Source organism: Astyanax mexicanus, chromosome 4 (genome assembly GCF_023375975.1).
Source record: "Astyanax mexicanus isolate ESR-SI-001 chromosome 4, AstMex3_surface, whole genome shotgun sequence".
NCBI lineage: Eukaryota > Metazoa > Chordata > Actinopteri > Characiformes > Acestrorhamphidae > Astyanax > Astyanax mexicanus.
This window is the reverse complement of record NC_064411.1, coordinates 34,920,480-34,946,587: the sequence shown is the minus strand read 5'-3', so window position 1 is coordinate 34,946,587 and position 26,108 is coordinate 34,920,480. Positions and strand designations below refer to the sequence as shown.

Genomic DNA, 26,108 nt, shown 5'->3' with positions numbered 1-26,108 from the left:
GTTTACTTAACTTAGCTTCACCTGCTAAATTAGACGTTCTTTATAGTGTCTCTTAAATTGCACCCTATAATAATCCAGTGTGCCATATCTATGAAAATAGACCAGAAAATATATGTCTATTGATAGTGTGTCTTATAATCCAGTGTGCCTTATAGTGTGAAAAATATGTAATTGAAGTTTGAGAGAGGCCTAATAATAAAGTATGCAGGATGGATTTTCTATGCATATCAGTGTAAAGTAAGGTTTGAAAATTGTTGTATATAAGAAAATTATGATTAGTGTTTATAAACCAAAAAAAAAACAATCACAGTATTGGTCCTTTAATGTTGGCTCAGTCTCTGTGTGTTGTGTTTCAGGTTGTTCATGTTTTGTCTGGGAAATCTGTTTGTCACTGAGATCCCAAAGCTCATTACACAGATCCATATGTGTGTGTGTGTGTGTGTGTGTTTTCAGAGGAAATCCTCTCCGTAACATGACCTCACACACTTGGAAAATGAGTTGTGAAGACAATGCCTGGATTTTCTCCACTTTCCAAAGCTGTGTTTACCAGGGAAGGGAAGCGATAAGGAGTGGAAGAAAGCATTGTTTCCAATAAAATACACATAAACACTTACACACATGCACACACACAGCTCTGGAAAAAAAAGAGACCACTTAAATATGATGAGTTTCTTTGATTTTTCCCAATTGGAAACCTCTTGAATATAATCAAGATGGATGGATGGAAGATGGATGATCACAAGCCATCAAACCAAGCTGAACTGCTTGAATTTTTGCACCAGGAGTAAAGGCATAAAGTTATCCAAAAGCAATGTGTAAGCCTGGTGGAGGAGAACATGCCAAGATGCATGAACATGCCAAGGATATTCCACTAAATATTGATTACCGAACTCTTAAAACTTTATGAATATGAACTTGTTTTCTTTTTGCATTATTTGAGGTCTGAAAGCTCTACATCTTTTTTGTTTTTTCAGCCATTTCTCATTTTCTGCAAATAAATGCTCTAAATGACAATATTTTTATTTGGAATTTGGGAGAAATGTTGTTTGTAGTTTATAGAATAAAAAACAACGTTCATTTTACTCATATACCTATAAATAGCAAAATCAGAGAAACTAAAGTGGTCTCTTAATTTTTTCAGAGCAGTACATACAGATCTTGTGCAGGTTATAAAGGAAGACAGCAAACAGCCTCTGAAGAGCAAACTTTTACATCCACAATAAACAGGATACAAAATAATACAAAATCATTCAACACAAAACATAGGTCATTGTCATATTACTATTTTTAGTCTGCTTACTTACCTTTACAGTGTAAACACGCAGAAGCGCTGGGCACGTACAGGTAGCTGCGCTGTTGAAATAGCAATCAGCCAAAGTCAGAGCGATCCTGGCTCTTGAAATCACTTTATTTCACGTCACGCCCAAAACACACCCTTGAGAATTAGTATTAATAATTATTATTAATAAGAGAATTAGTACATGCCTTTTGTCCATTTTGTGTCGTTGCAATAACAAAGACACACTGACACGCCCTAAATCAAGCTGTGCGGTGTGCAGTTGTAAAATCATTGTGCTGTTGTCACGTCCTCTTAAAACAGAGTCATTATCAGCAACGACAGTGTCTGTTTGTGTTTTGATTTCTAGAGGAGTGAGAACAGAGAATTTAGTGAACATAATCACGCACTCATTCATGATCAGCAGGCCGACAGCTGCCCTGCTATCAGTTATCCACCACCTATCAACAGGCTACAGCACTGGGAGTCCCTACACCCTACACTGAGGTTGTCCTTATGTTCAACTAGGACATTTAATGCCAGCTTTTGCAAGGGCCTTAATTTAAGAATGCAAGAAACATATGATTCATTTGTAGATGCAGAACACACCCTGAAAAATGAACTGTGAGAATTCTGTGGGTTTGGTAGAGGAGTGTAAACCTCTGACCACACAGAGGTTTAATGAGATTAGGTTTGTTTCGGAATGGATTTGATTTGGGACAAAATCGGTAATGTATTACTGGGAATTAATGTCCTTTTTGTTTTGAAGGTACTAACTCATTAAAGGGCACATCACAGGAAATCTGAATAATAAAAAAAAAGACAAATATGTAAGATTAGTGTGTAATCAGAGGTGCGGTCTGATTAGACACTAGGAATATATAAAAAGCCTCTCAGAAGCTACATACCTTCAGGTAGTGTACCTCCTGGGGAGAGACAACTGGCTGCTGGTGTGCTTCTAAAACATCACATTTAGATAAGTCATAGTGTTTGTACATTCACACATATATTGTTTAATTTGATTAAAACAGCTCTTTCTTGGTGCCTTATTTCTTTTCAATAAGTTTAATCATAAGTCTGTACAATCAATACATGTTAAACTAAACTGTCCACTTTTGATAAATTCAAAGTTTATATAGAAATTCCCTAACTGCTTCCACTGCTGCTATAGTTATTCACATGAAAATGTTTTACAAATAGCTCTGAAAAAAATTAAGAGACCACTTCAGTTTCTGAACATTGTAGTTTTCTATAAACCACGGACAACATTTTCCCCAAATTCCAAATAAAAATTTTTGGCATTTAGAGCATTTATTTGCAGAAAATGAGAAATGGCTGAAATAACAAACACTTTCAGACCTCAAATAATGCAAAGAAAACAAGTTCATATTTATAAAGTTTAAAGAGTTCAGAAATCAATATTTAGTGGAATAACCCAGTTTTAAAGGATCTTGGCATGTTCTCCTCCACAAGTCTTACACACTTTTTTGGATAGCTTTATGCCACTCCTAGTGCAAAAATGCAACTAATCCGAACAGAACTCAGTTAATTTTACTTCTTTGCCTGGACTTGCTGTATAGTTTTGTACTCATGTAAGAGAAAGATTGTCCTATTAGGAAACAGTCACAGAGAAGGACTTTAATCTCAGGGAACTTTGACCTCTTTACTGTTTACCTAACAAGTATTACATCCTGGATATACAGAAAGTAAAACAGACTATGGGTCCCGTTTCTAATTCTGAAATTATACTGGTATCCAAATCAACCCTCCTAGGTGTCCTAGTTGTCTTTTTTTTCTTGAAGAACAACTGTCATGTTTCTAAATCATTGATCTGAACTACAATTCCCATAATCTCTTTCTGTAACTCATAACAGGACATTTTTCCATTACAGACATGACCACAAAATTATACAGCAAGATGAAACCAGACGTGAGCTCAGCTGAATGAATATGAAAGTTTTAGTTGTCTCATGCCAGACAATCATGAACTGAATTTTTACAATCCTCTTCCCCTCAATACTGATGTATTGTACTTGTTACTGATTAGTTTAGTTGCAAAGTTTTGCCAACTATGCTCTTGCGTACTGAATATTCTATTTCTGTCAGTTGCTGTTCATGCATGATTTTAGCATGCATTTTAGCACATCTGGTTTTGCTCATTCTTTTTGGTGTTTTTACTGACACCCAGCTGTTTAACACCTTAACAGGATAGGATTTTTGTCAATTTTCTGCCTGACATTACACCCCTAAATCTTGAGGATTTCAATTCAAGCATTGCATATAAAAGTTCCATACATTTAATAAGGAACATTACTGAAATCATATTTGTAATTGTAATAGAAAGTATGGAAAAATAATGAAGTACATCTGTTTTATATATTTTAAGTAAAAAAATAATATTGGCTCTTTCCTGAACTTCATTTTGAAATGAATACAAATCCTGAATACAAGTCAACAAGTTTATGGCCTCCAACCCTTTCGCTTCATTATGGTATTCTAGTTTTTACATCTATTTTCAAACATGCAGAATTAGGGTTTGATTTCTGTTACTGATCTGAAATTATTAAGTAAAGTAGAGAGAAAAAGGCACATAGACACAAGTCATTTTGTAGAATAAGGCTTAGCTTTATTAAAGCTGTTACAACATTTATACAGTGTATGTGGGTGATAGAGCAACAGAAGAATTTGTGTGTAGAAAAATAAGTGACACAAAGTGTCATCAGTGTGCGTGTCTGTTCAGGCAACTGCTTATCTATTCAAGGACATCAGTGTCAATAGTTACATTAAGTTCCAAGATTTGTACAGAGAGAAAGAAAAATACACATAATAACATTACAGGAACTGTCCATACCAAAGCAATAAGCGAACAGAAGTGGTTTTATGTTAAGAGTGTCTTTAGGATGAGTTTCTTCATCCTTTTTGCTTGACAGCTGGAGAGTAAAGTTCTTCTTCAATTGCTTTATCTAAAGTTCATTTCCTCGTATTGCTCTAAATCTGACTGCTGGGTCACCCTGAGTTCATGTCAGGGGTTAGTGTATCAGGACCAATAGTCCCTCTCATTCTGCTCCAATTACTTATAGTCAAATTTTCATATTTTATGTTTTACCCTTTTATTCATTTTATTAATTTTGTCATTTTATTTATCTTATTTTATATTTTACCTTTTAGCCTTTTTATTTATTTTATTCATTTTATCTCTTTATTTGTTTTATTGCTGGTTTTACCTTGGGCCTTTTACCTTTTTATTTAATTTATCTCATTCTCTTATTTTTTATATACTTTCCTAACTTATTATTGTTATTCATTTATTTTAGTGTCATCAATTACCTTTTTTATATTTTTTGGTGTTATTTTAGTTCTCTATTTCTTTAATTGTGTTTATATTTTATAATTCTAATTATTTACCTCTTTGTTTTATTGATTTACGTTTTAGCCTGTCTGCATATCCTTTTATCATGAATTATTTTATTTCTTCTTAATTAAATCTTCTATTTGTTTGCTTGTTTTTATATTTAAACTTTACATTTTCCAGTCCCTTTCAATTTTGTAAAGGCTTGGATGCATTGAAAATTAGGGGTAGCCTCAATGTATTTCGAGTGTAAAAATTGACTGATATTTATGTTATAATTTTGTTAGTATGGAAAAGGATCAACTTTTTTAAAGATCAGAGTTTAGTGCTTTTATTGAACATCTAAATTCTTTTTTTTTTTTTTTCCACTTTTACCACATTACTACTAATTATCCAATCCTTAATTCCCAACACTGGGAGTCCGAAAAAGGAGCCAGTGTGCTTTCCTTTTTTAGAGGAATGTGTGGCTTCCTAGCTGTGATATATCATTTAAACATCTGTGTCATCTGAGTCATATGGAGATGAAATGCCATCAACTCACCACAGGGAGAGCACTGCCAATTGTGCTCTCTCTCTCAGACTCTGGCTGCTGATGGAAAAAAGCATGATCTGTGATTCCATCCAGCAACCTTTTGATTATAGTGCCAGCAACTTAGACTGCTGCACTATTTAGAGCACAAAGCTTCACTGCAGTTCCAGGAGTAATTAATTACTGATACTGTTTTCTACCAGGTTGTTTGTTTTTATATCTATAACTTTTATAGTTTGATTTCAGACTGCTATATCACCTTTAGCTGCAATACTAGCTTCACACTGCATGAAACTATCGTGAACTTTAAGTCTGACCTGATTTACATCTGATTTAATCTTTGCTGTGGACTATAAGATAACCGTGAAGCCATACATGATATCTCTAAAACTCCACCATTACAAAGCCTGTCAGAATCTGTTGAGCCTTAGCATGTAGCGCTTTTGTGAGAGATAATCTAGAAAAACAGATAATAGATAACTCTACTAAAAAAACATTAAGATGTATAAGATGTTCAACAGAGCATTTAAACCAAAAACAAACAAAACAAACTGAAGATTAGACTCATGAACTCTGTGAACTGAACAGAAACATGAACATTAGCAGCACCATATTGTTAGTTTACACAGTAACCAGCTTTCCAAGATATAACTTGCTAAACTTTACCTAGAATTCTCCGCAGTTTCTACTCAGAAAGTTGGGAAAACCTCACCCAGAGTTGACAGGTTTGCGGTTTTCCAACCAAATTGGACTTGGACCAAATCTAGATCTGGGTCGAAATTTCAGGGGTGGCGACACAAAAAAATCAATCTTCAGTTCTTTTTTTTGCTAATTATGTTACTGTTAAATCTTCTGTTGATTGGGATATAAAACTGTTATAAAAGAACTAAATAAACACTAATATTTCAATATTATTGATGACTTTAAGAAAAATAGCAATACTTATTATAAATCGCTTATATTCATAGTTGTTTTGCCATTTGCTTTAAACATGAGACAGACATATTTTGGGCTGGTTTAAGCTTCTGAAGGCGGGTTTTAGACTGACTTTGGGCTGGAGATTTTTGTTGGACCTGGCAACCCCAGTCTCACCAAACAGAAGATTAGAATCTGGGATGGCTGGAGCACATCAAGAGTAGTAAAAACTGTAGTTTTATACAATAAATGTTCACTTCTATCTATTTGTGTCTGATAAAATCAGTGTTACACACAGTATTATTTCTAGATCTGTGGATATTGTCTTTGGATGTGCAAAATACCATATAATGAATTGTTATTGTTACACAACTAGCCTCACTAACATGGGACAATGTTAACAATGATAATCTGGAATATATAAAAAAAAATGGAATACATATTTTATTGATAATTGACCATAAAAAACTGGTAAAACAATTCTGGTAAACTAAAATAAAATGTCTTTACTATTTACTGTTTTTGGACATTTTGAACATTTCCAGTTCTGACATCCCACTTCTGAGGTAAAGGGAACACAGTATGACTAGCTTTCCCATGTTAGCAGTGTACTTTTAGTTTTGTAGCAATAATTACATGATTAATTTAGAAGAATATGTCAGAATTTAAGCTTAGAATGACCCTGGTAGCTAACTTGACTAATGAAAACTTGCTAACATGCTAAAAAACTAGCCTCTAGGAACATACTGCTTGCTGCTACAGAAGCTAGCCTACCACAGTTAGCATTGGCTAAAGGAAAACTGTGCTATTCCTTGAATTCCTCTTACAAGAAACTAATAGTTTCAGAGGATATAGTGCGATAGTTTAATCATTGCACATACCAGAGAGACTCCTCTATCTGCTGATGAAAAACTGCTATAGATAGAGCACACAGTGGTATTTACGCTAACAAGCAGACAGCCTGTCTCCCACTGCTAAACAGTCCGTGGTGAGAAACTCAGTAAAGGCAATTAAAGCTGACCTCTCCCTCGAATGGCAGAACAGAACAGAGCACTGTAGATTAGTGTAGAGCTGTTGTGGTGGTCTTGTCTGTATAGTGTCTTTTTACATGCCCAATTTGCCTCAATTTATCAGTATTTTATTTTTTAAAATTGAAATAAATATTTCAGTTGTGTAAAAAGTACAGAATTTTGTCCATTGTTGTATCGTTGTTATTGCTGTTATTTTTTTAAGCTGTCTATAACATTGTGTAGGCATATCATAATTACTGGACTAATAATGAACTGTATTTAAATCTCATTGCTTTAGCATACATTAACATAACATAAACATTAACATAACATTTCCCCCCTTTTCTTTGTAAAGTTCCCCCTATTCAGAGATATCAATCAATCAATCAACCTTTATTTTCACTTGGGGAAAACATTAAGGATGACCCTCATTTACAATGTTGCCGAGCATTTATAACATCAAATATAAAAAAACTACTCATTTTAAATCAACTTTTAATAAAAATATATATGTAAAACATAAAACATAAAAAGTAAAGAATGTATTACATATAAAATAAGTAAATAGATAATAGTAAAATGTTAAAGTGATTAAATGAATAATAGAACTAAGAAAGTAAGTAATAATAAATAAACATAAAATAAATAAAAATAAAAAAAATAAATAATAAATAAATACAAATATAAATAAAATAAGAAAAAAGATAAACTAATAAAAAAGTCATTTAAAACAGGCTTTCTGATGGTGATTAGAAACTAAAAGTTTAAAATGATTCAGTGATCCCAGATATGATGTGGAAAACCATTAATGTCAGAGCTGTTCCTTTAGTTTGGCTGTAAAAAGACTATGCTAGTAATGCTAATAGTTGCTAGTACCTCTGGTGCACGCAGTATTTTGACTGTTTTCAATTTTAGACAGCCAGAGACACTTTTTAAACAGCCACCAGCTATATAAACTCTGGAAAAGAGTTGAAATCAACTCTGTAGGAGTTAATTCAACATTTGACTTTTTGCTGTGACGAAATTTGACCCCTTTGTTTTCAACTAAAATGTATTTATATTTCTACAATAGCTGCAGGGTTTAAATATAAAACAAGATGGAAATCTCATTAAAGAAAAATGAACTAAAGTTTACAAGTGATGTCATTTTGAAATTATCGTTCTGCGATGGTAATATGGGCGTTTGTTTTTGCACCTGCAGTGTCATATAACTATTGTAAAAATGTTCTATTGTTTGTAATATTTATGTCTTAATGGAAAACATATGGAAGTACCCAACTGCTTATTTGTCCTTTAAGTTATTTCCTGAGTTATTACAATGCCTCAGAGCGTGTGTGGGTGTAATTAGTGGACACCAAGGTTTAAATGGCGTCATACCAGTCTGATATACAGAGATATGCTCTGGTATTCCGGCCCCAACATCAGCAGGGTGCTCTTGTTTGTTCTTCAGGAATGGCTTATTAGAGGAAAATAAATGTGTGTTCATTCTCAATCTTCCCCTTTGACTAATAAAGCAACAGCTGAGGCAATATCTTGGCTGTAACTTGCACAATAAGACATAGTAAGAAGTAGTTGCATTACTTCTAGACCTCTTTGCTAATTGTAAAAAAAATAACACATCAAGAAGGACGAAGGATTGATGATATATGTAAGTGATTACAATATTAGCGTCAAAATGTAAATCTACTCTGAAAACCCTTGCTGTGTGTTGGCGAACATTATCCTGTTGAAAAATAAAAGCTGAAAGCTGTGGTTGCAGGATATACTGCACATACCGTTTTTTTTCCGCACTATGAGGCGCACCTGATTATAAGTGGCTCTATCAATAAACGCCTATTTACCTGTTGATAATGCTTCAACAATCAGGTTGTAATTCAGAAGGTCTTGCCTCTGGGTGGAGAGAATTGTAAAGCTAAGCTAAGTAAACAAAAGTGTAATTCTTAAGAAAATTGAAGTAGACTCATGTAAAGTAAAACGAGAGCTGGATGTTAATTTATACAGATTTCTCTCTTGAAAACTGTTCATATGGGTGAGTAAAGTGCTTCCTTTTATTTACAGCAAGCTTAGATTGCCTCAAAAGCTAGCTGCGGTTAGGGCCAGAGCGATATTAGCTAGCAGTTTGTCCCACGTAGCTTGTTTTAACACAGTAAACATACAGACTACAGTCCAATATATTCATCTCTGAATGGTGAAAGAGCTAGTTCTTAGCATGGTTAGTGGTTAATGCAAATACTGCTCCAGCAGTGCTAGCTGGGGTTAGCAGCAGGCTACAAGCCGATAATACTCACCTCTGAATGGCAAAAGAGCTAGCGCTTACCGTGGTTAGCAGCCAATGCTAATACCTCCTGTAAACCGCTTGTATAACACTGTATAACGATTGAATGTGGCCCCTTTTTAAAGACTTCAAGTGCATTGTAGAGGCATGTCTAGCCATCAACGTAGTTTATCTCTCACTAAGAGGTACATTACCCAAAGGCAAGAACAGTGTGGAACAGTGTGTTAAGCACTTTGATGCCCTCTTGTGGCAAGTTTTAGACCACTCCTGTAATCATTTACGTACAGTATCTACCTGAAACATAACTGCTATTGTTTCATTTAGCCAATAAATGTATGCCATTACTTTTAATATACTAAACTGTATTAATGTGCAATTAATCCAGTCAATTTAAAGATGTTTGTGTATTTAGTGTAGTCTCTGTGACTCAAAAGCTTTTTATAACAAGTTCTGAATATATTCAAAGCTTCAAATTCTTTATGTATGCCCACTGTACTCATTGTACTCAATGCCAATAAAGAACCACCCCACCGTGAGGAAGCACTTTATAAGACATAAATGACCTGCCGGTCACCGAGCCCCTTAATTGCTTCTCTGTCCAGCAGCTGGCTAGCCCTTTAGATGGTCATTACTGTGTCTGTATTGCTTATCAAACAAATTAATTGCGGGTCTTGAACCGAGGGCGGTCACCCCTGGTGCGTATCTCTATCTAAACTCCCTTCCTGCATCTGTTTTTCTTTATTTTTATGATTGCAGAGCCACAGAAAGGAGAGCACAGGCTATGCTCTGCTGAGGATGCGGAAAGCCTGGACAGTAGGCAGTGCAGCAGGGAAGAAAGTGAGCACCTAGACCCCTGGTCCCCCCGCACGTTACCCCACAGACGTACAGGAGCCATGCAGCCACCCAACGTGGAGCACAGGAGGGAGGCCTTCCTGGAGCATCTGAAGCAGAAATACCCCCACCATGCCTCCTCCATCATGGGCCACCAGGAGAGGTTTCGGGACCAGGTATGTTTTTTTAAAGGTCTCATTCCATTGTTTTGTATGAATGAATGAATGCCAGGTGAGCTGTTTTTTTTGTGAAAAAAAAGTGCTCTGGTGATCCGGTATAAAGTTTTTTTAGTCCGGTGAAGGAGTGGGGGAGGAAAAACAATAGGATTTTGGCTCTTGCTCATTAAGATTCATACATAAGTTGCAAACATATCGCCTTTTTCTAACAGCACTACACATATAACAGTCTTTGCAATGTCATATGTTACTTTATACAACCCCTGGCAAAAGGTATGGAATCACCAGTCTTGGATGAGCACTCCTTCAGACATTTCATTCTGTAAAACAAACTCTGATCAAAAACATGATACAATAATAAGGTCATTCCAAAGTGCAACTTGTTGGCTTTCAGGAACACTCAAAGAAATGAAGAAAAAACATTGTGGAAGTCAGTGAATGTTACTTTTATTGACCAACCACAGGGAAAAAAATATGGAATCACTCAATTCTGAGGAAAAAAGTATGGAATCATGAAAAACAGATAAACAAAAGATGATTCAAAATACATCACTAGTATTTAGTTGCACCACCTTTGGCTTTTATAACGGCTTTCAGTCTCTGAGGCATGGACTTGATGAGTGACAAACAGTATTCTGCATCAATTTGGTCCCAACTCTCTTTGATAGCAGTTGCCAGATCAGCTTTGCAGGTCGGAGCCTTCTTGTGGACCATTTTTTTCAATTTCCACCACAGGTTTTCAATTGGGTTGAGATCTGGACTATTTGCAGGCCATGACATCGACTGAATGTGTCTTTCTCCAAGGAATGCCTTCACTGTTTTTGCCCTATGGCACGATGCATTGTCATCTTGGAAAATTATTTCATTATCTCCAAACATCTGTTCAATTGAAGGGATGAGAAAACTGTCCAAAATCTCAATGTAAACTTGTGCATTGATAGAAGAATTAATCACAGTCATCTCCCCAGTGCCTTTGCCTGACATGCAGCCCCATATCATCAAGGACTGTGGAAATTTGGTTGTTTTCTTCAGGCAGGCCTCTTCATAAATCTCACTGGAACGGCACCAAACAAAAGTTCCAGCATCATCACCTTGTCCAATGCAGATTCTTGACTCATCACTGAAGATAACTTTCATCCAGTCATCCACAGTCCATGATTGCCTCTCCTTAGCCCACTGCAGTCTTGTTCTTTTATGTTTAGGTGTCAATGATGGTTTTCTTTTAGCTTTCCTGTATTGAAATCCCATTTCCTTTAGGCGATTTCTTACGGTTCGGTCACATACATTGGCTCCAGCTTCTTCCCATTTATGCTTCATCTGTTTAGTTGTACTTTTTCGGTTTTCAAGACAAATGGCCTTAAGTTGCTTGGCTTGACGCTTTGATGTCTTTCTCGGTCTACCAGTACGCTTGGCTTTAACAACCATTCCATGCTGTTTGTATTTGGTCCATATCTTGGATACAGCTGACTGTGAACAGCCCACATCTTTAGCAACCATGCGTGAAGAGTTACCTTCTTCAAGAAGTTTCACAATCCTCTCTTTTGTTTCAAGAGACATTTCTCTTGTTGGAGCCATGGTTCTTGCCACTCTAATTCGTCCAGCAGCCCTCCAAGGTGTCATGACTGCAGGTGTTTTTAACTGCAGACTAACGAGCAGATCTAATCTGAGGCAGGTGTCCATTTAGGGAAAGGAAATTGACTGGGTGTGTTCTTATTTTCTACCTTCAATTTGAGTGATTCCATACTTTTTTCCTCAGAATTGAGTGATTCCATATTTTTTTCCCTGTGGTTGGTCAATAAAAGTAACATTCACTGACTTCCACAATGTTTTTTCTTCATTTCTTTGAGTGTTCCTGAAAGCCAACAAGTTGCACTTTGGAATGACCTTATTATTGTATCATGTTTTTGATCAGAGTTTGTTTTACAGAATGAAATGTCTGAAGGAGTGCTCATCCAAGACTGGTGATTCCATACTTTTTGCCAGGGGTTGTAGCATGTGTAATGCCCTGCTAAGTGCAGTTCAGCTACTGATCTAGTCTTAAAGTCTGTAGAACGTGAAATCCACCGGAGATCCTATGTCAACCTATGTAAACACACAGAGATGGGTAATCCAGGTACGGAAAGTAAAAACCCACCTACCTATCTTAGTTGTTTGCTGGTGGTGTTCCATAGACAAATTTGTTCCTTAGCTCTGAATTACTGGGCAAAGCATAAAACACTAATGTGTTATTTCCACAAATAACACAGGAACTAACTGACATGTTGTTCCTAGCGCTGTTAGTTGAATGAACTATGGTTCATTGTAAATAAACTTGCAGACTTTACTGTGGTGTACTTTTTGGTCATTCTTTGTTCTGACAGGAATGAAACATAGTAGATAGTCATGAGATGGCTCAAAAAGGCAGCAGGTCATCTTTAGTGAAAAGTTTCTCATTTGACAACCAACCTACGAATTTGTTTTTGGGGAAATCACAGTCAGTGCCACGCATTCTTAAGGCCACTTGGACAGCCAAACATTACTTTAATGAGGTCCTGCGATCAGTAGCCCAACCTTTTTGAACCTTTTCCAACAAGACAATGCTCGTCCACATTGCTACCATCTCAAAAGCTCTGCCTGGAGAACACAGACGCTTTTCCATGGCCAGCTACATCACCAGACCTTTTCTCATTTAAAAATTTGTTAAATGTTATTTGATGCATGATCAACACTCCCTACAACTCCCTACAACAGGGGTTGGCAATAACGTTTTGCCGCGGGCCAGATATTTTTCAAGCCATTACTTGGCGGGCCACGTGTAATGAGATGGAGTGCTACAGACTAGTGTTTCTCTAGCCCAGAAGGTTGTTGAACCCAATTACAGAACAGTTGATCTCAAAGCAAGTAAACCGAAGAAAAAATAAAAAAATAAAAAATAAACACATCGCTCCTCATGCGGGATCGAACCCATGTCATCAGGGTCGCTGTCTAATACACTATTGCTGCCCCAGCTTGTGAATTGGGACACAGCCAGGAAAAACACCCTTATAAGGAGATAGGGAGCCCAAGAACAGGCGGAAAAACAAGAACAGACGAGAGCGCGACAGAGAGACGGGAGCTCGCCAGAGAAGCATTTTATTCTTTTTTTTAAATATTTTTGTTCATCATAGTTTAAACAACCTCACGGGCCAGATGTTTAATGCTTGTGGGCCACATCTGGCCCACGGGCCACCTATTGCCGCATCCTGCCCTACAATAAAATCTATAAGAACAGGAATATGAATATTTATAATATGTTCATATTTATGTGCTCCAGAGAGTCAAGTCCTATTCCTCTGACAATACTTCTCTACAGGCACTTGTAGCTGTGTTTGTGTGCGTTTGCACATGTGTGTAAGCAGAGGTTGTAACTTGAAGTAGCTGAATGAGTTCATTAGACAGGCTAATGTTAGATTAATGGCATTCTCATGCTCTTGTGGTGTTGCTGTGCTCTGTGATGCAGTGTTAATGGTTTCCTCCTGACGGACTGCAGGAAATGACATTTTTATAACTATTTTATAACTATTTCCCCCTGACATTTCCAGTGGCTCTTTTTTTGCTTGGATAACCTTGAGTGGTGCACGTGCCTGGAATTGGTTGTTTTATGGTTTTGGTGATGTGTGTACATGAGTGGTTGTGGTGTGTTGAGCTCATGCAGTATGTAAAAAAATTACTTTTCGATTGGAGTCAGGGTTTGGTTAGGTGAAGCAAAAAAGCATGTAGACAGTAATACACAGATTCAATTTTAATGTTTCTGATATTAAATGATATGGATATATCTATCTACATTAGCCTATAATATGCTGTATATGATTGGAACTCAGAGCTCCTTTACTTAGACAAAAACAAATGCTTTCTATTCTGCTACACCTCTTTTCTTCCTGTTTGTCTGCTACAGTCTTGCTTTGTCTGTTAGCATTGTGGCTCCAAACTCTAAACCTGCTAAACCTGCTCAGCTATCCTGCTCCACATCTCAAAAAATTGTATGCTGTATTGTTCAACAAATTGTTTATGCAAGGTTTGATGCGTAAAATATTGGAGTTATTTTTCAGTGGAGGAATATTCCCTTTTGCCGTTCAGAGGGGAGTATATCAGACTGTAGCCTGCTTTTAAACCCAGCTAGCACTGCTGGAGCAGTATTAGCATTAGTTGCTAACCACATGAAGCACTAGCTCTTTCACTGTTCAGCAGTCAGTATATCAGACTGTAGCATGTGCGTTTACCACATTTAAACAAGCTACATGGAACGAAATGCTGGCTAATATCGCCCTGGCTTACTGAAACACTCAGGATTCCTCAGTGTAGCGCTGTCAGGCGGCATTTATTAGCACAAGCTGTTAGCCACTAATGCTAATGCTGCTGAACTGCCTTTGTGGAAATTTGGAAATCTAAGATTAACGGTTTTCAGGAGAGAAATCTTTGTAGATTAACATCCAGCTCTTGAAAATGTTTTTTTTTTTTTTAGAATTACAGTTTTGTTTACTTAGTTTAGCTTTAAGGTACCCCACCACCACCACCAAGCGGAGAGACCGGCTGAATTAGAAAGATAACATGGCGACACCTCTGTTCCTTACTAGTGTCGCATAATGTGCCTATTTGTATGAAAATAGAAAATAGATGTTCATTAATCCGGTGTGCCCTATAGTCCGAAAAAAGCGGTAAACCGGCCTCAAGAAAAATACATAACAAATATAAGATATGGGTATATGTCCTTTAAAGCACTGGTCTCCCAGCAATAACACAGCAACTTTATCTCAGTAAAGACTCTCATAGGTGGGCTGGGAGCAGGGAGGACACTTAATTTTGATGGATGGAAGCACAGTTGGGTTTGGGTTAATTTGTGTTGGGGGACCACTGTTTTTAAAGTGTAATGTATTTAAAGTGTAATGACGCACTTACGCCAAAAGACGGCGCGCTTTTACCACAAAAAAAATAAAATGTTATGTTTTGTTTGTCTTTCAGTCTAATTTTATAATTTTATAACAAAACATTCCTTGATTAATTTAATTATATGCTTAATAAAGTAATTATATTAACTAAATAACCGTGTATTAGAGGTTCAGATCGTTGTGATATCATGTCCTTTAGAAGTGCGCGCGCCCCTTCTCTCTCTCTCTCTCTCCACTGTTTACAAGCAACTTCAGAGCGCGCGGGAACGCACGAGGCTGTGTAGATACACACCTACTGCAGCAGCACGCGCACACACACACACACACACACACACACACATATACTCAAACACAGTGTGGGGAGCAGGCGCGCGCGAGCAGGCAGGGACTGAGCAGGTTTTACAGGTAAGTGCGTGCGTGTGTTTAGTTCGGTTTGGAGTTTTGGATGAACGCGTGACTCTGCGGATTTAGTTTTGCACGCGAATCTATCCGGACTGCAGCAGGTCTCGCGCGGTAAGATGAAGTTATTATATCAGTCTGGATTTCACGAAGTTTATGAAGTTAAGGTGTAGATGATGCACAAGGGGAAAGTTGCACTGAGCTGCCGTTTAGTGTTAATCTGATGCACGATAGCGAATTGCATTATTGTTGCACGAGCCTGATGTACGTTTATATGATTGACACTTACTTTAATATAACAGTTCTTTTATAGAATTAAAATATATTCTTTGTTACAATGGTGGAACAAGTGTTGATTATATATAAACAATTACTGACAGTTTCTTTAGTTAACCTCTACCTATACAACTCTTAAAAAGTTCTCCAACATACACAAGACTTATTCAAGTGTGAAAGTGCCTTTCACTGGGGGACAGACACTGGATCCATGTGTAGACTCTAGTCTAAAGGGGAAATTAAATTAGATTTATACTAGAAGAGTGGTTAACTTTTGTGAGAAGACCATGCTGTCTAAATCCAGCATAAACCACTAAATATTTGAGCATGCTAGTTAATGCTGGTTTGATTTTGGTCCTGGTTAGTTAAAGGCTGGTCAGCTCTGGTTTATACTTTCTAAATTTTGGTCCATGCTGGTTTACTTCTGGTCAGTGCTAGTTTATGCTGGTATAGTTTTGGTCCAGGTTGGTTTAGCACTAGTTTAGACCTGGTCTATGTTTGTTAAGGCTGGTTAAAGCTTGGTACAGTGTGTTTTGTTGCTGGTCAGTGCTGGTTTATGCTTGTTTTGTTTTGGTTGATTTGCTTGTTAGGTTTAGTCTTGGCCCTATTGTTTTGAAAGACCTATGTGGATGTATATTGACTTTTTAACATTAATTTATGATTGTCCCCCTTATATATTAGCCATGATAGAACATGTGAGCCTTGGTTGCTCCTAAGGGTTCTTCCCCCTCTAGCTTTAGGGGAGTCTTTCCTTGCCTCCATTGCTCACTGAGGGTTCTGTATTGTATGTTCAATGTTTTGTCTGATTCTCTGTCCTGTTCGTTTTTAAAAGCGCTATATAATTAAACTAGATTTGATTTAATTTGGTACAGGCTGGTGTAGTGCTTATCAGTTCTGGCTTATGCTTGTTTAGTTTTGGTTTGTATTGGATTAATCTCAGTCCAGGATGGTTTGGCGCTGGTAAATGATGGTTTATGCTGGTTTAGTTGTGGCACATGCTGGCTTACTGCTGATAAGTGCTAGTTTATACTTGTTTGGTCTTGGTCCAAGTTTGTCTTCACTGGTTTTGTCTAGATCCAGGTTGGTTTAATGCTAGTCAGTTCTAAGTTATGCTGGTTTAGTCTTGGCCCAAGCTTTTTTTTTCGCTCTTGTCAGGGATGGTTAATGACGGTTTGGTCTTGGTCCAGGCTGGTAAGTGTTGGCGTAATCTTGGCCCAGGCTAATAGCTATGCTCACTGCAGGTTTAACTTTGTTCAGTTTAAGTTTGTACATGGTTTAGAATCAGTAAACACTTGTTTAGTGCTGTTCCATACTACTGTATGCTTGTCTGCATTGGTTTGGTCCTTCTGATCAGCACTGATTTAATGCTATTCCATGCTGCTGGTGTTTTTCACTGATCTGTTGAAAGTTTCTGCTGGCTAATCTTCTTTGTGAAGACAGCGAGGAGGTTTCTGTCTGAAAGCGTAGGGCTAATGCCAAGACATAGTGGTGTAATCATCAAGAATAACTCCCCTGAGCACCCCCCTCACTCCCACTCCTTCAGACCCCATGGTGCCAGTCCATTTTCTCATGTTTGCTCACTGGGAACCCAAAGCACAGAGTGATATTGGAGCCCACCCTTCCCGGGGGAGTGCAGCACTTCATATTTTCCAATATTCTCCAGAGCCGGCAGGACCGTGGCTGGGGAGGCATGATTTATTCTAGCCTGTCCGGGCTTTTCAAAGGCCTGGCACTGGCCCAGCACAGATGAGCCATGGCCTCCTGGCCATTCCTCTAGCCGCGATTAGAGAGTGCAGTGAACCGTACAGACTGCTGCCCAGAAGCCCGCTGCTTTTCATTTAAAGCACTTGCCTGACCAAACATATTAGCTTACATGTTGTTTAATGATGAGTGAAAGCCAGTAGCCACCAGTTACTTCCGTTGGAATCTTTAAATGTTAATCGATTTCCACTAGTTCTGAGGTATTTTCACAGTTTTTCGCTTTTTGTGTCTACCTATTTCATTAACTTACAGTATAGGAGACAGACAAATTCAGAAATAGATTTTATATTGTTTTCAATTCATGCATAACAAGATAAAAATACACAGGCAGCTGTATTAATTCTGCAGTAAACCAAAAAGTGGCAATATTTGGTAGAAAATCAGTTTTTTTCCCAATGATTTAATCGACCAAAAGCTAAAACATTAGCTCCAAATAAACACACACATGTGACAAGCTCATATATATATATATATATATATATATATATATTAGGGGTGTCACGATTCTCTAAATCCTCGATTCGATTTCATTTTCGATTTGAGGGTCACGATTCGATTCGATTCTCGATTTTCTTGTTTTTTTTTCTTGTTATTATTTTATGCCTCATAAAATTTAAATAATATATTTATTATTATTATTATTATTATTATTATTATAAATATTATAAATATTATTATTATTATTTATTAAGATATATATGGTAATGCCATCTAGTGACTTTTTTTGGTAGCAACAGTGTGCACTATTAAAACAAGCAGTTTATCAGAGCTGTGTGTGGATGGCTGGTGAAACTGCTCATTACATGAAGCTGCAGTTCTTCATCCAACCACTAGTCGGAGCTGCAGCAGCAGCACAAGCCCCGCTCTCTTCACTCAGTCACTACTTCAGTACAGCCCAGCCACGGGCTACAGAGCTCAGCCAGTCCGTTTTTACTGTTTCTGTAAACAAATAAAGGTTTTAACCCCACTAACCGGATAATACAGCTCACTACAGTTCATCTTTCAGCCCAAGCAGCTAACAGCAGCAGGTTAGAACAGCCGACACGGAGGCACTGCTCGGATTACATTATAAACAGGTCAGTTAGCGCGCTGCTAACCTCAGGATGTTTATAACTACGGAGTTTAGTGGACACACCAGGCCGCCAGGTAAGTCTTTTAAAGGCTACTGAAGACTATTAAAGGCTATTAGAGTGTAACCCCTGGCTCCCAGGGGTTACAAGAGGTTATTGAAAGCATTATTGGGGGGCAGAAATCAGTACAGGCTGGTTAGATAAGTGATGTGGGTAACTTATTGTCTTATAAATATTTACACATAACTTATATCTCTCCTGAAAAGCTTTTATTTTAGTCAAAAACACGCTTGTGTTTACTTTATCTGAGAGAAATATGTTTTTTTAATTCAATGGAAAGCAGGTGTAGTCAATTATAAGTTTAAGATTTTTAATCCACCTCACTGTGATCTATAGTCAGTGTTCTCAAGTCACACTGACACACGCATTTCAGCGAGTTCACACGCTCTCACCTGCGCGCACCCACCCCTCCGTTAGATACAGATACAAAACCTGCGCGCCCAACCCCCGCCCCCCCCCTCCCCCGTTGGACAGATAAAAACAGTGATCACACTCCCGCCGACTGCGCTCATGCAGTGGCTATCTCTATTTAAATGAATAGGATGCGCTGTGTTGGTGCCGCGCCATTTGCGTAGCGCGCTGCGCTATTTGCGTAGCGCGCGCGGGAGGGATTGTCGATCCTCTTTTTGACTTCGATACTCGAGATCGTGACCTCATTTCGATTCGATTTCGATAAAATATCGAGATCGTGACACCCCTAATATATATATATATATATATATATATATATATATATAATTTATTTTTTGTCCTATACTAATAATCATTTTGTTGCCTCCCTAAAATGTATAATTTAGTTTAACATAATAATAAAACAGTATTTTTCCACAAAATATGGCTTTATAAAATATGGCTTTAAAGTCTCCTAACCTTCAACAACAAGCTAGCTAAAACATTAGGTCTAAACCAACAAACTAGCCACAAGCTAACATTTTATTTACGCTAAAAATCATTTTGGTGTATCCTTAAAATATACAATGCAGTTTTAACATAATAAAGAAACAGTATTTTTCCACACATTCTGTGCTTCATAGTGTCCTAACCACAAGATAAAAGAATAGCTCCAAAACAGGGAACTAGCCACAAGCTATCATTTTTTTGCTAAGCTACACTTATTATCATTCTGGCACATCCTTAAAATGAAAAATGCAGTAATATGATGCAGTAACATGATAAAGGAACTATATTTGTCACAAAAGCTACAACAAGCTAGCTACAAACCAAGAAACTAGCCAAAACCTAACATGTTAATTATGCTGTACTAATAATCATTTTGGTGTATCTTTAACATATATCATTATGGTCTCGTAACCAAACGCTTGAAAAACGAGCTTAAATATTAGCTCCATACAAACACACTAGCAATAAGCTAACATGTTACTGACGCTACACTAATACTTTAATGCTACACTGCAGTGTTGCATTTCCACTCTTAGTGTGTCTGAATGCTAAAATATGTTTATTTGTCATGTACTTAATTCTTTAATCCAAAGTTAAACTGGTTCTTCATCTTCAGGCTGCAGCTTGCTAACTGGAACTAGCTGTGTAGATACATTTTTCCTAGCATAACTCAATTAGCAATGCTAATTATTGACTTAAATTTGAAAAATGCCAGTTTACTCAGCTTGCCTTTTTGTTGGCTTGCGGGACCTGTTTTCTTAATTCTTTGTTTTATTAGCCACAGCAGTAAAAGACTGTTGTAATGCCTGCAGTGAATTGAACCATCTGACATGGGTAATAAATCTCTGCTAGGTTTGATGTGAAGTTTAGTTCAGCTAAGACAATCAAGGCTATTCTTCTCTTTCATATGTTTCACAGGGTTTCGTAACGCGTGAGTGGCGAGGTAAACCTTAGTGCACCGACACCTGCGCAGAGATAGCATCTAGCACGTTTAGCATCTTCCGCCTGTGGGAGACTCCTTCTCCAGCTGCTTTCAGTCTCTCCTCACAGCTGACAGCCCCAAAAATTAGGCTACAGATAGCTTAAGGTTAGCTTTTACATGCTTGTATCTGTATTATGCATAATTTGCATAAAGTGATAACTATAATAAGTTATCTCTATTTGTATGATGCACTAAGAGAAGGAGGTGTTTCTACATAGTTTTGCTGAGTTTGCTGTGTTTCTGCATGCTGGAACCATAAGAGGCACTAGTGTTCAAATACAGCTATAGACAGTACTGTACAATCCATAATAGAGAGATCAGAGAGGTGTTTATGGACATTTGACAAATGCATATTTTATTGCCTTATTGTGAGAGTTTTTAAGGCTGCCTGAGACCATCTCAGTATTCTCTGACGCATTGCGTCTGTTTTTTTTTTTTACTAAATATTGCCACAAAGATGTAATCTGTTATCACAAAGAACTGGTTCTACACACACACACACACACACACACACACTAGGGATGCACCAAAGATTTGTCAACTAAAATGATTTGGCATTTTCATTGTTTGACCAAAATAGGTAAAAATACAAGATAATCTGTGTTAAACATTGAGTTATATTGTGCTTGTTGTTATGTCTGCAGAATTGAGCCTTTTGCCAAATGCTTAATTTTGTTCCGTTTTGGCCAAAAATCTTTCCTTGCGTCAGTGTTTTCAGAATCATCTTGCTATATTTACTACTTGCGCCAGACAGTTTGTGCCTGTGTGAAAACAAACCAAACCAAGGGGGACAATACTAAACTCATCAACTGATTTCCTAACCTAACTATGTTCACTTTTGGCCCAAACTTTTTGCTTTAGTTCATCAGCGTTTTCACACCAGCAATATATTGTCTGGTGTGAACAACAAGTAATTACACTCAGGTGCAGACTAAAACTGCACCTCCTGTGAGAAGAGGTGTTCCATTTGGGATGAGATCATATTTGATCAGATTGAGCATAGTGGCTGTTCAGGTGCAGTTTAACTTGATTTATTACCCAGATAATTACTACAGCTATGAAGAAACTCTGTCTCTGCTGCTGCTCCATGCTAAGATGTCTTCACACGGCTTACTGGGCTGACATCCCATTGAAAACACTGTTTGAAAGCACAGCAGCAATATTGTTGGCATTCATTGTTAAAGCAGCTTTACACTGCACAAATATATTCACTGTTCTGGAATACAGGACCTTCTTGCTGTATTTACTTTTTTGCTCCTGTGATAGACAGCTCTGACCAATCAGAGGAGTCAATGTGCTCACATGGTTTGTTGGGAAGAATTTTTGTGCATTTAGGTTTTTGCCTGTGTAAAACCAAACCAAACCATGGCGGGAGTGCTCAAAGTAAACCAACTGATTTGGACCAGAGAAACGAACTACAGTTGTGAAAAGCCACTCACATGTATAATGTCAGGGTCAGCATGTTCCTTATATTATATATATATGTAATAGCTATCAATAATAATAATAATAATAATAATAATAATATGCTTCTATATATAACAATAATGCTGTGATAATATACTGTATATATGTGGAAAGCTTTTTTTGGTCGTTTTGTTTTTTCTCTAATTTTCTCTGAACACACTCTTGACATTTAGGCCTAAAAAAAAACACACACACACACACACACACGCACACACCCAACAAAACTCTACATTCTCTCTGTGAATAGCTCAGACAGGGCTAACCTGCTCCCTCAGCTTCCAGCAGGCAACTGCTCAGACTGTTTTAATTAGCTACTGCAAGTCCCGGGCTGCTTCTGAGATGATTGTGGCTGGATGTATCTCTTCTTTTAGTGGGGTGGAAAATGTTTAGTGCTGTAGGCTCCTTCTCCACCAATCTGAATATTCTTAAAAATGGAAATATCGCTACCTCTATTTTTTAAATCATTTTTTTCCAAACAAAGAGCATGTTAGCCCTATATGTTGAGATAAAAACATCATGAATAGGGATGTGCCAATCACATTTTTTTTACCCCAGTATCCGAGTCATTTGATTTTTGAGCTTCTGCCAAACAGCCAGTTTTTTATCACAAAATTAACAAGTATTAAATGGTCAATGCTCAGTTTTGCCTGTTCACACAAAAACACTAAAAACATGGAGAGCTTGTTTAAAAAGCTCTGATTATAATGGAGTTTTCATGTGAATAATAATCCAAAGTGACGACAAAAATCTCAGATTTTAAAGTGACAGTCCATAGGTTTTTGGTGAGAATGTATAACTGCACCAAGCATGTTTAAAAGTGTTTTTAAAGGGGACATAGTATACCTCTTTTTACACAAGTTAGAATACGTCTATGGGGTATGCAAAACATGTTTATGTGTCCTTTAAAACACGAATGGTGGTGCACTACTACCTGGTTACTACTACTACTTTCTGATTAAAAGAAAAAATCTTAAGGACTGCTGCTTTAATCATATATAGGGACATGTGGGGTATAGAATACTTATAACCCACAGTTTTCAATATAGTTAAAATGCTTGTGCAATATTTCAATCAAATGTTATCTAGTGGTGGTTAGGGCTTGGTACCATTTAATTTTTTTTAATCGGTATCGGTATTGGTTTGATACTTTAAATTCGGTACCGATACCCAAACAATACTTTTTCCGGTACCATTTTCTAAATTTTATCCAAAAATACAAAAAGCGATAATTATTCTCACAAAACGTATTTATTTAACAGCAGACATGAGTAATCTCATTCTCATGCTGTCACCATGAGAGGCTACCATACTTTTGGATCTTGTTATAGTATGTTTATTTGTGCCGCTTTATCAAGAATAAAGACAACAGCGTTACATGAACTGCTTAAAATACAAATATTTTCACAAATATATATGAATTGCTAGATGCATTTCAGTTTTAAGAGTTCTTTTTAAGCAATATCAGCATTAGATTGGCAAATTTAAATTATATTTTATATAAGTGGTGTCAATCACTTAAAAATTCTGTATTATAGTGAGGTGCTTTAGGTCTGGCAGAGAGAGACAGCACTCTCCGCATATATGTGTGTTTCATGCAATGTATCGAAAACAGGCACCAATTTTTTTTGGACCTTTCGGTACTCGGTAGTGCCGAGACATTTCAGTCGATGCCTTTTGATATCAAATTTCGATATCCAGCCCTAGTGGTGTGGATACACACACATTTTGAACTTTATTATTATGGAAAAAATAATAATTAAAATAAAAGGTAATGGACAGATGCTTTCATCATATACTTATTGGCTTCTGTTATGAGTGTGTTTTAATTCAGTGAGTTTTCTGTTTTTTTTACTTTGTATAGGGAAGTGCCCTAAATTAGGGATTCCCCCTGGAGTCATTTTATTAGACGAAAATAGCAGAAATCTGTCCAGTCAGGACAAGCTTCATCAGGCCTGCAGGACATTCTTTAAACACAGATGTGCAGCAGTCGGGAAGCGTAGGTTCATTAACTTTATTAAAGAAAAAGTTCGGCATCTTTAAAGGTTAATCTCTGTCGGCATTGTACGGATCATTAAAACAGCCAATCGTTTCAGTTCACTTCCCTGCCCTGAGTGACAAGTTAATAAATATTTAGCCACAATAATACACTATTTGGACAATTTTAGTTTTATGTGATTTACAGAAAAAATATTTTATTAGGGCTATGTTTTGGTAGGAACCTGGCAATACAATACACATTGCAATACAGCAGATATGAATCAATATATTGTGATATTTTGTGAAATATTGTGACACTAAAAGCAAGACAATATAAAAACACAAAAGCATAAATACACACTATGATAGGTACAAAATTTGAGTAAAAATGTTTTTATTTTATTTAATCAGAACTGTGACATAATAAAGTACAGCACAGTTTCCAACAGAAGATTAATCTGTAATCAATCTACATGTAAACTTTCTATTAAAATTATACTGTGTTTCTATTATTTAATACAGTATTGCAAAATTTAATATTGTGCTACTTTAATATATGAATTTTCCCTTTTTATACACCCCTATGGTTACGTCCATTTAAGAAGGTAACTGTGACCTTATATATTGTTAGGATAATTGTTTTTACGAAAACTGAACATTGTGCAAACACTTTATTTATGTTTATGAGCATGTTACAGTACTGAGAACTTTTAAGTAAAATACTCAGAATGTTTATGGAAATTAATCAATTTTAAGATAAATCACTGACACACCACATGACAATTTGTAAGGACATTGCCTTGGTTTAAAAAACACTAAAATCTAATATATTGCTATAAGGAGCACCAAATTATAAGGCACACTAGCAATAAATGAAAACTGTTTATTTGGGTGTGTAAAGCGCTTCCATTTATTTACAGTAAGCCTAAATTTACAATATTGTAGCTCAGTTAGCAGCAGCACTAGCAGTGCTAGTAATTGTCGCCTGACTACTGTCCAATAAACTCACCTCTGAACAGCAAAAGAGCTAGCACTGCAGTTAGCGGCTAATGCTAATGCTGCTTCAGCCTCGTTACTGGAGAAACTTTACTGAAACTCCTTTATAAAGCTGTACTTCAGCGGAGTGGTTTTACTGCTTCTTACAACCTGCCTGGTAAAATTCATACATTAGGTACACAGGATTATAAGGTGCACGTTCAATTTTCGATTTGAAGATTTGAAGTGCGCTTTATAGTGTGAAAAATACGGTATTTTACACTTAATCTAATATTATAATTTTAAATTATGTTGTACACAAGATAATGTTGTAACAATTGCTTCTATATTTTAAAAATATTCTTTTTAGACTTTCTATGATTTTAAATTTGGTCTTATATTTCACTGACCCAGGTACAGCTTGTGAAAGAGTGGATAGTAGTAGTAGTAGTAGTTTAAATGGGTGTGTGTATGTGTGTACAATCTGACTGTAACCTGCTGCTATTTCCTGACCACATCCCGCTGGAGGTTTGGGCTGCGGGAATGAGGTCCTGCTTGTTGTCCTGATTGTGTAAGAAGGAAAAGAATGGGGTTACTTAAGGCCATGAGCACAGGGCTCTTCTACACTACTGCACACACCCACACACAATGTCACTACGCCGTGCTCAGCATTCCCTCATCCATACCGGCAGACGTTCAACAATCCAGGCGTGAAATTTATTGTGTGTTAATTCTTCCATAATCTTACAGCCTGCAGTGTCTACAACAGCCCAGTGTATTATACAGACTCCAGACTCAGATTTCAGCTTCAGATTAAAAGATGTCTTCTGCATCATGCTAAACTACATGATTATGATTACAGGCCCTGTCTCGGCCATGGTAATCCTTGGCATGAAGCCAAGGTGGTGTTCAGTGGTGTAAACTGAAGCGTGCTGTTATTTTATATCATAATTTTTGACTCATTAATGGGAGCTGA

The 26,108-nt window shown here is 36.9% G+C and overlaps 1 protein-coding gene across 11 annotated transcripts in view; it reads left to right on the top strand.

Annotated features, from left to right (window-relative positions):
• si:ch211-207d6.2 (sickle tail protein homolog) overlaps positions 1-26,108 on the top strand; it is a 119,675-nt gene that overhangs the window by 38,356 nt on the left and 55,211 nt on the right. For 10 of the 11 annotated variants that reach the window (XM_049478487.1, XM_049478486.1, XM_049478488.1 and 7 more), the window contains exon 2: positions 10,111-10,361. In XM_049478487.1, the coding sequence (XP_049334444.1) occupies positions 10,111-10,361 (251 nt within the window). Of the gene's footprint in view, positions 1-10,110; positions 10,362-15,676; positions 15,779-26,108 lie in introns of those variants that run through there. The other variant, XM_049478490.1, reaches the window with a different exon arrangement.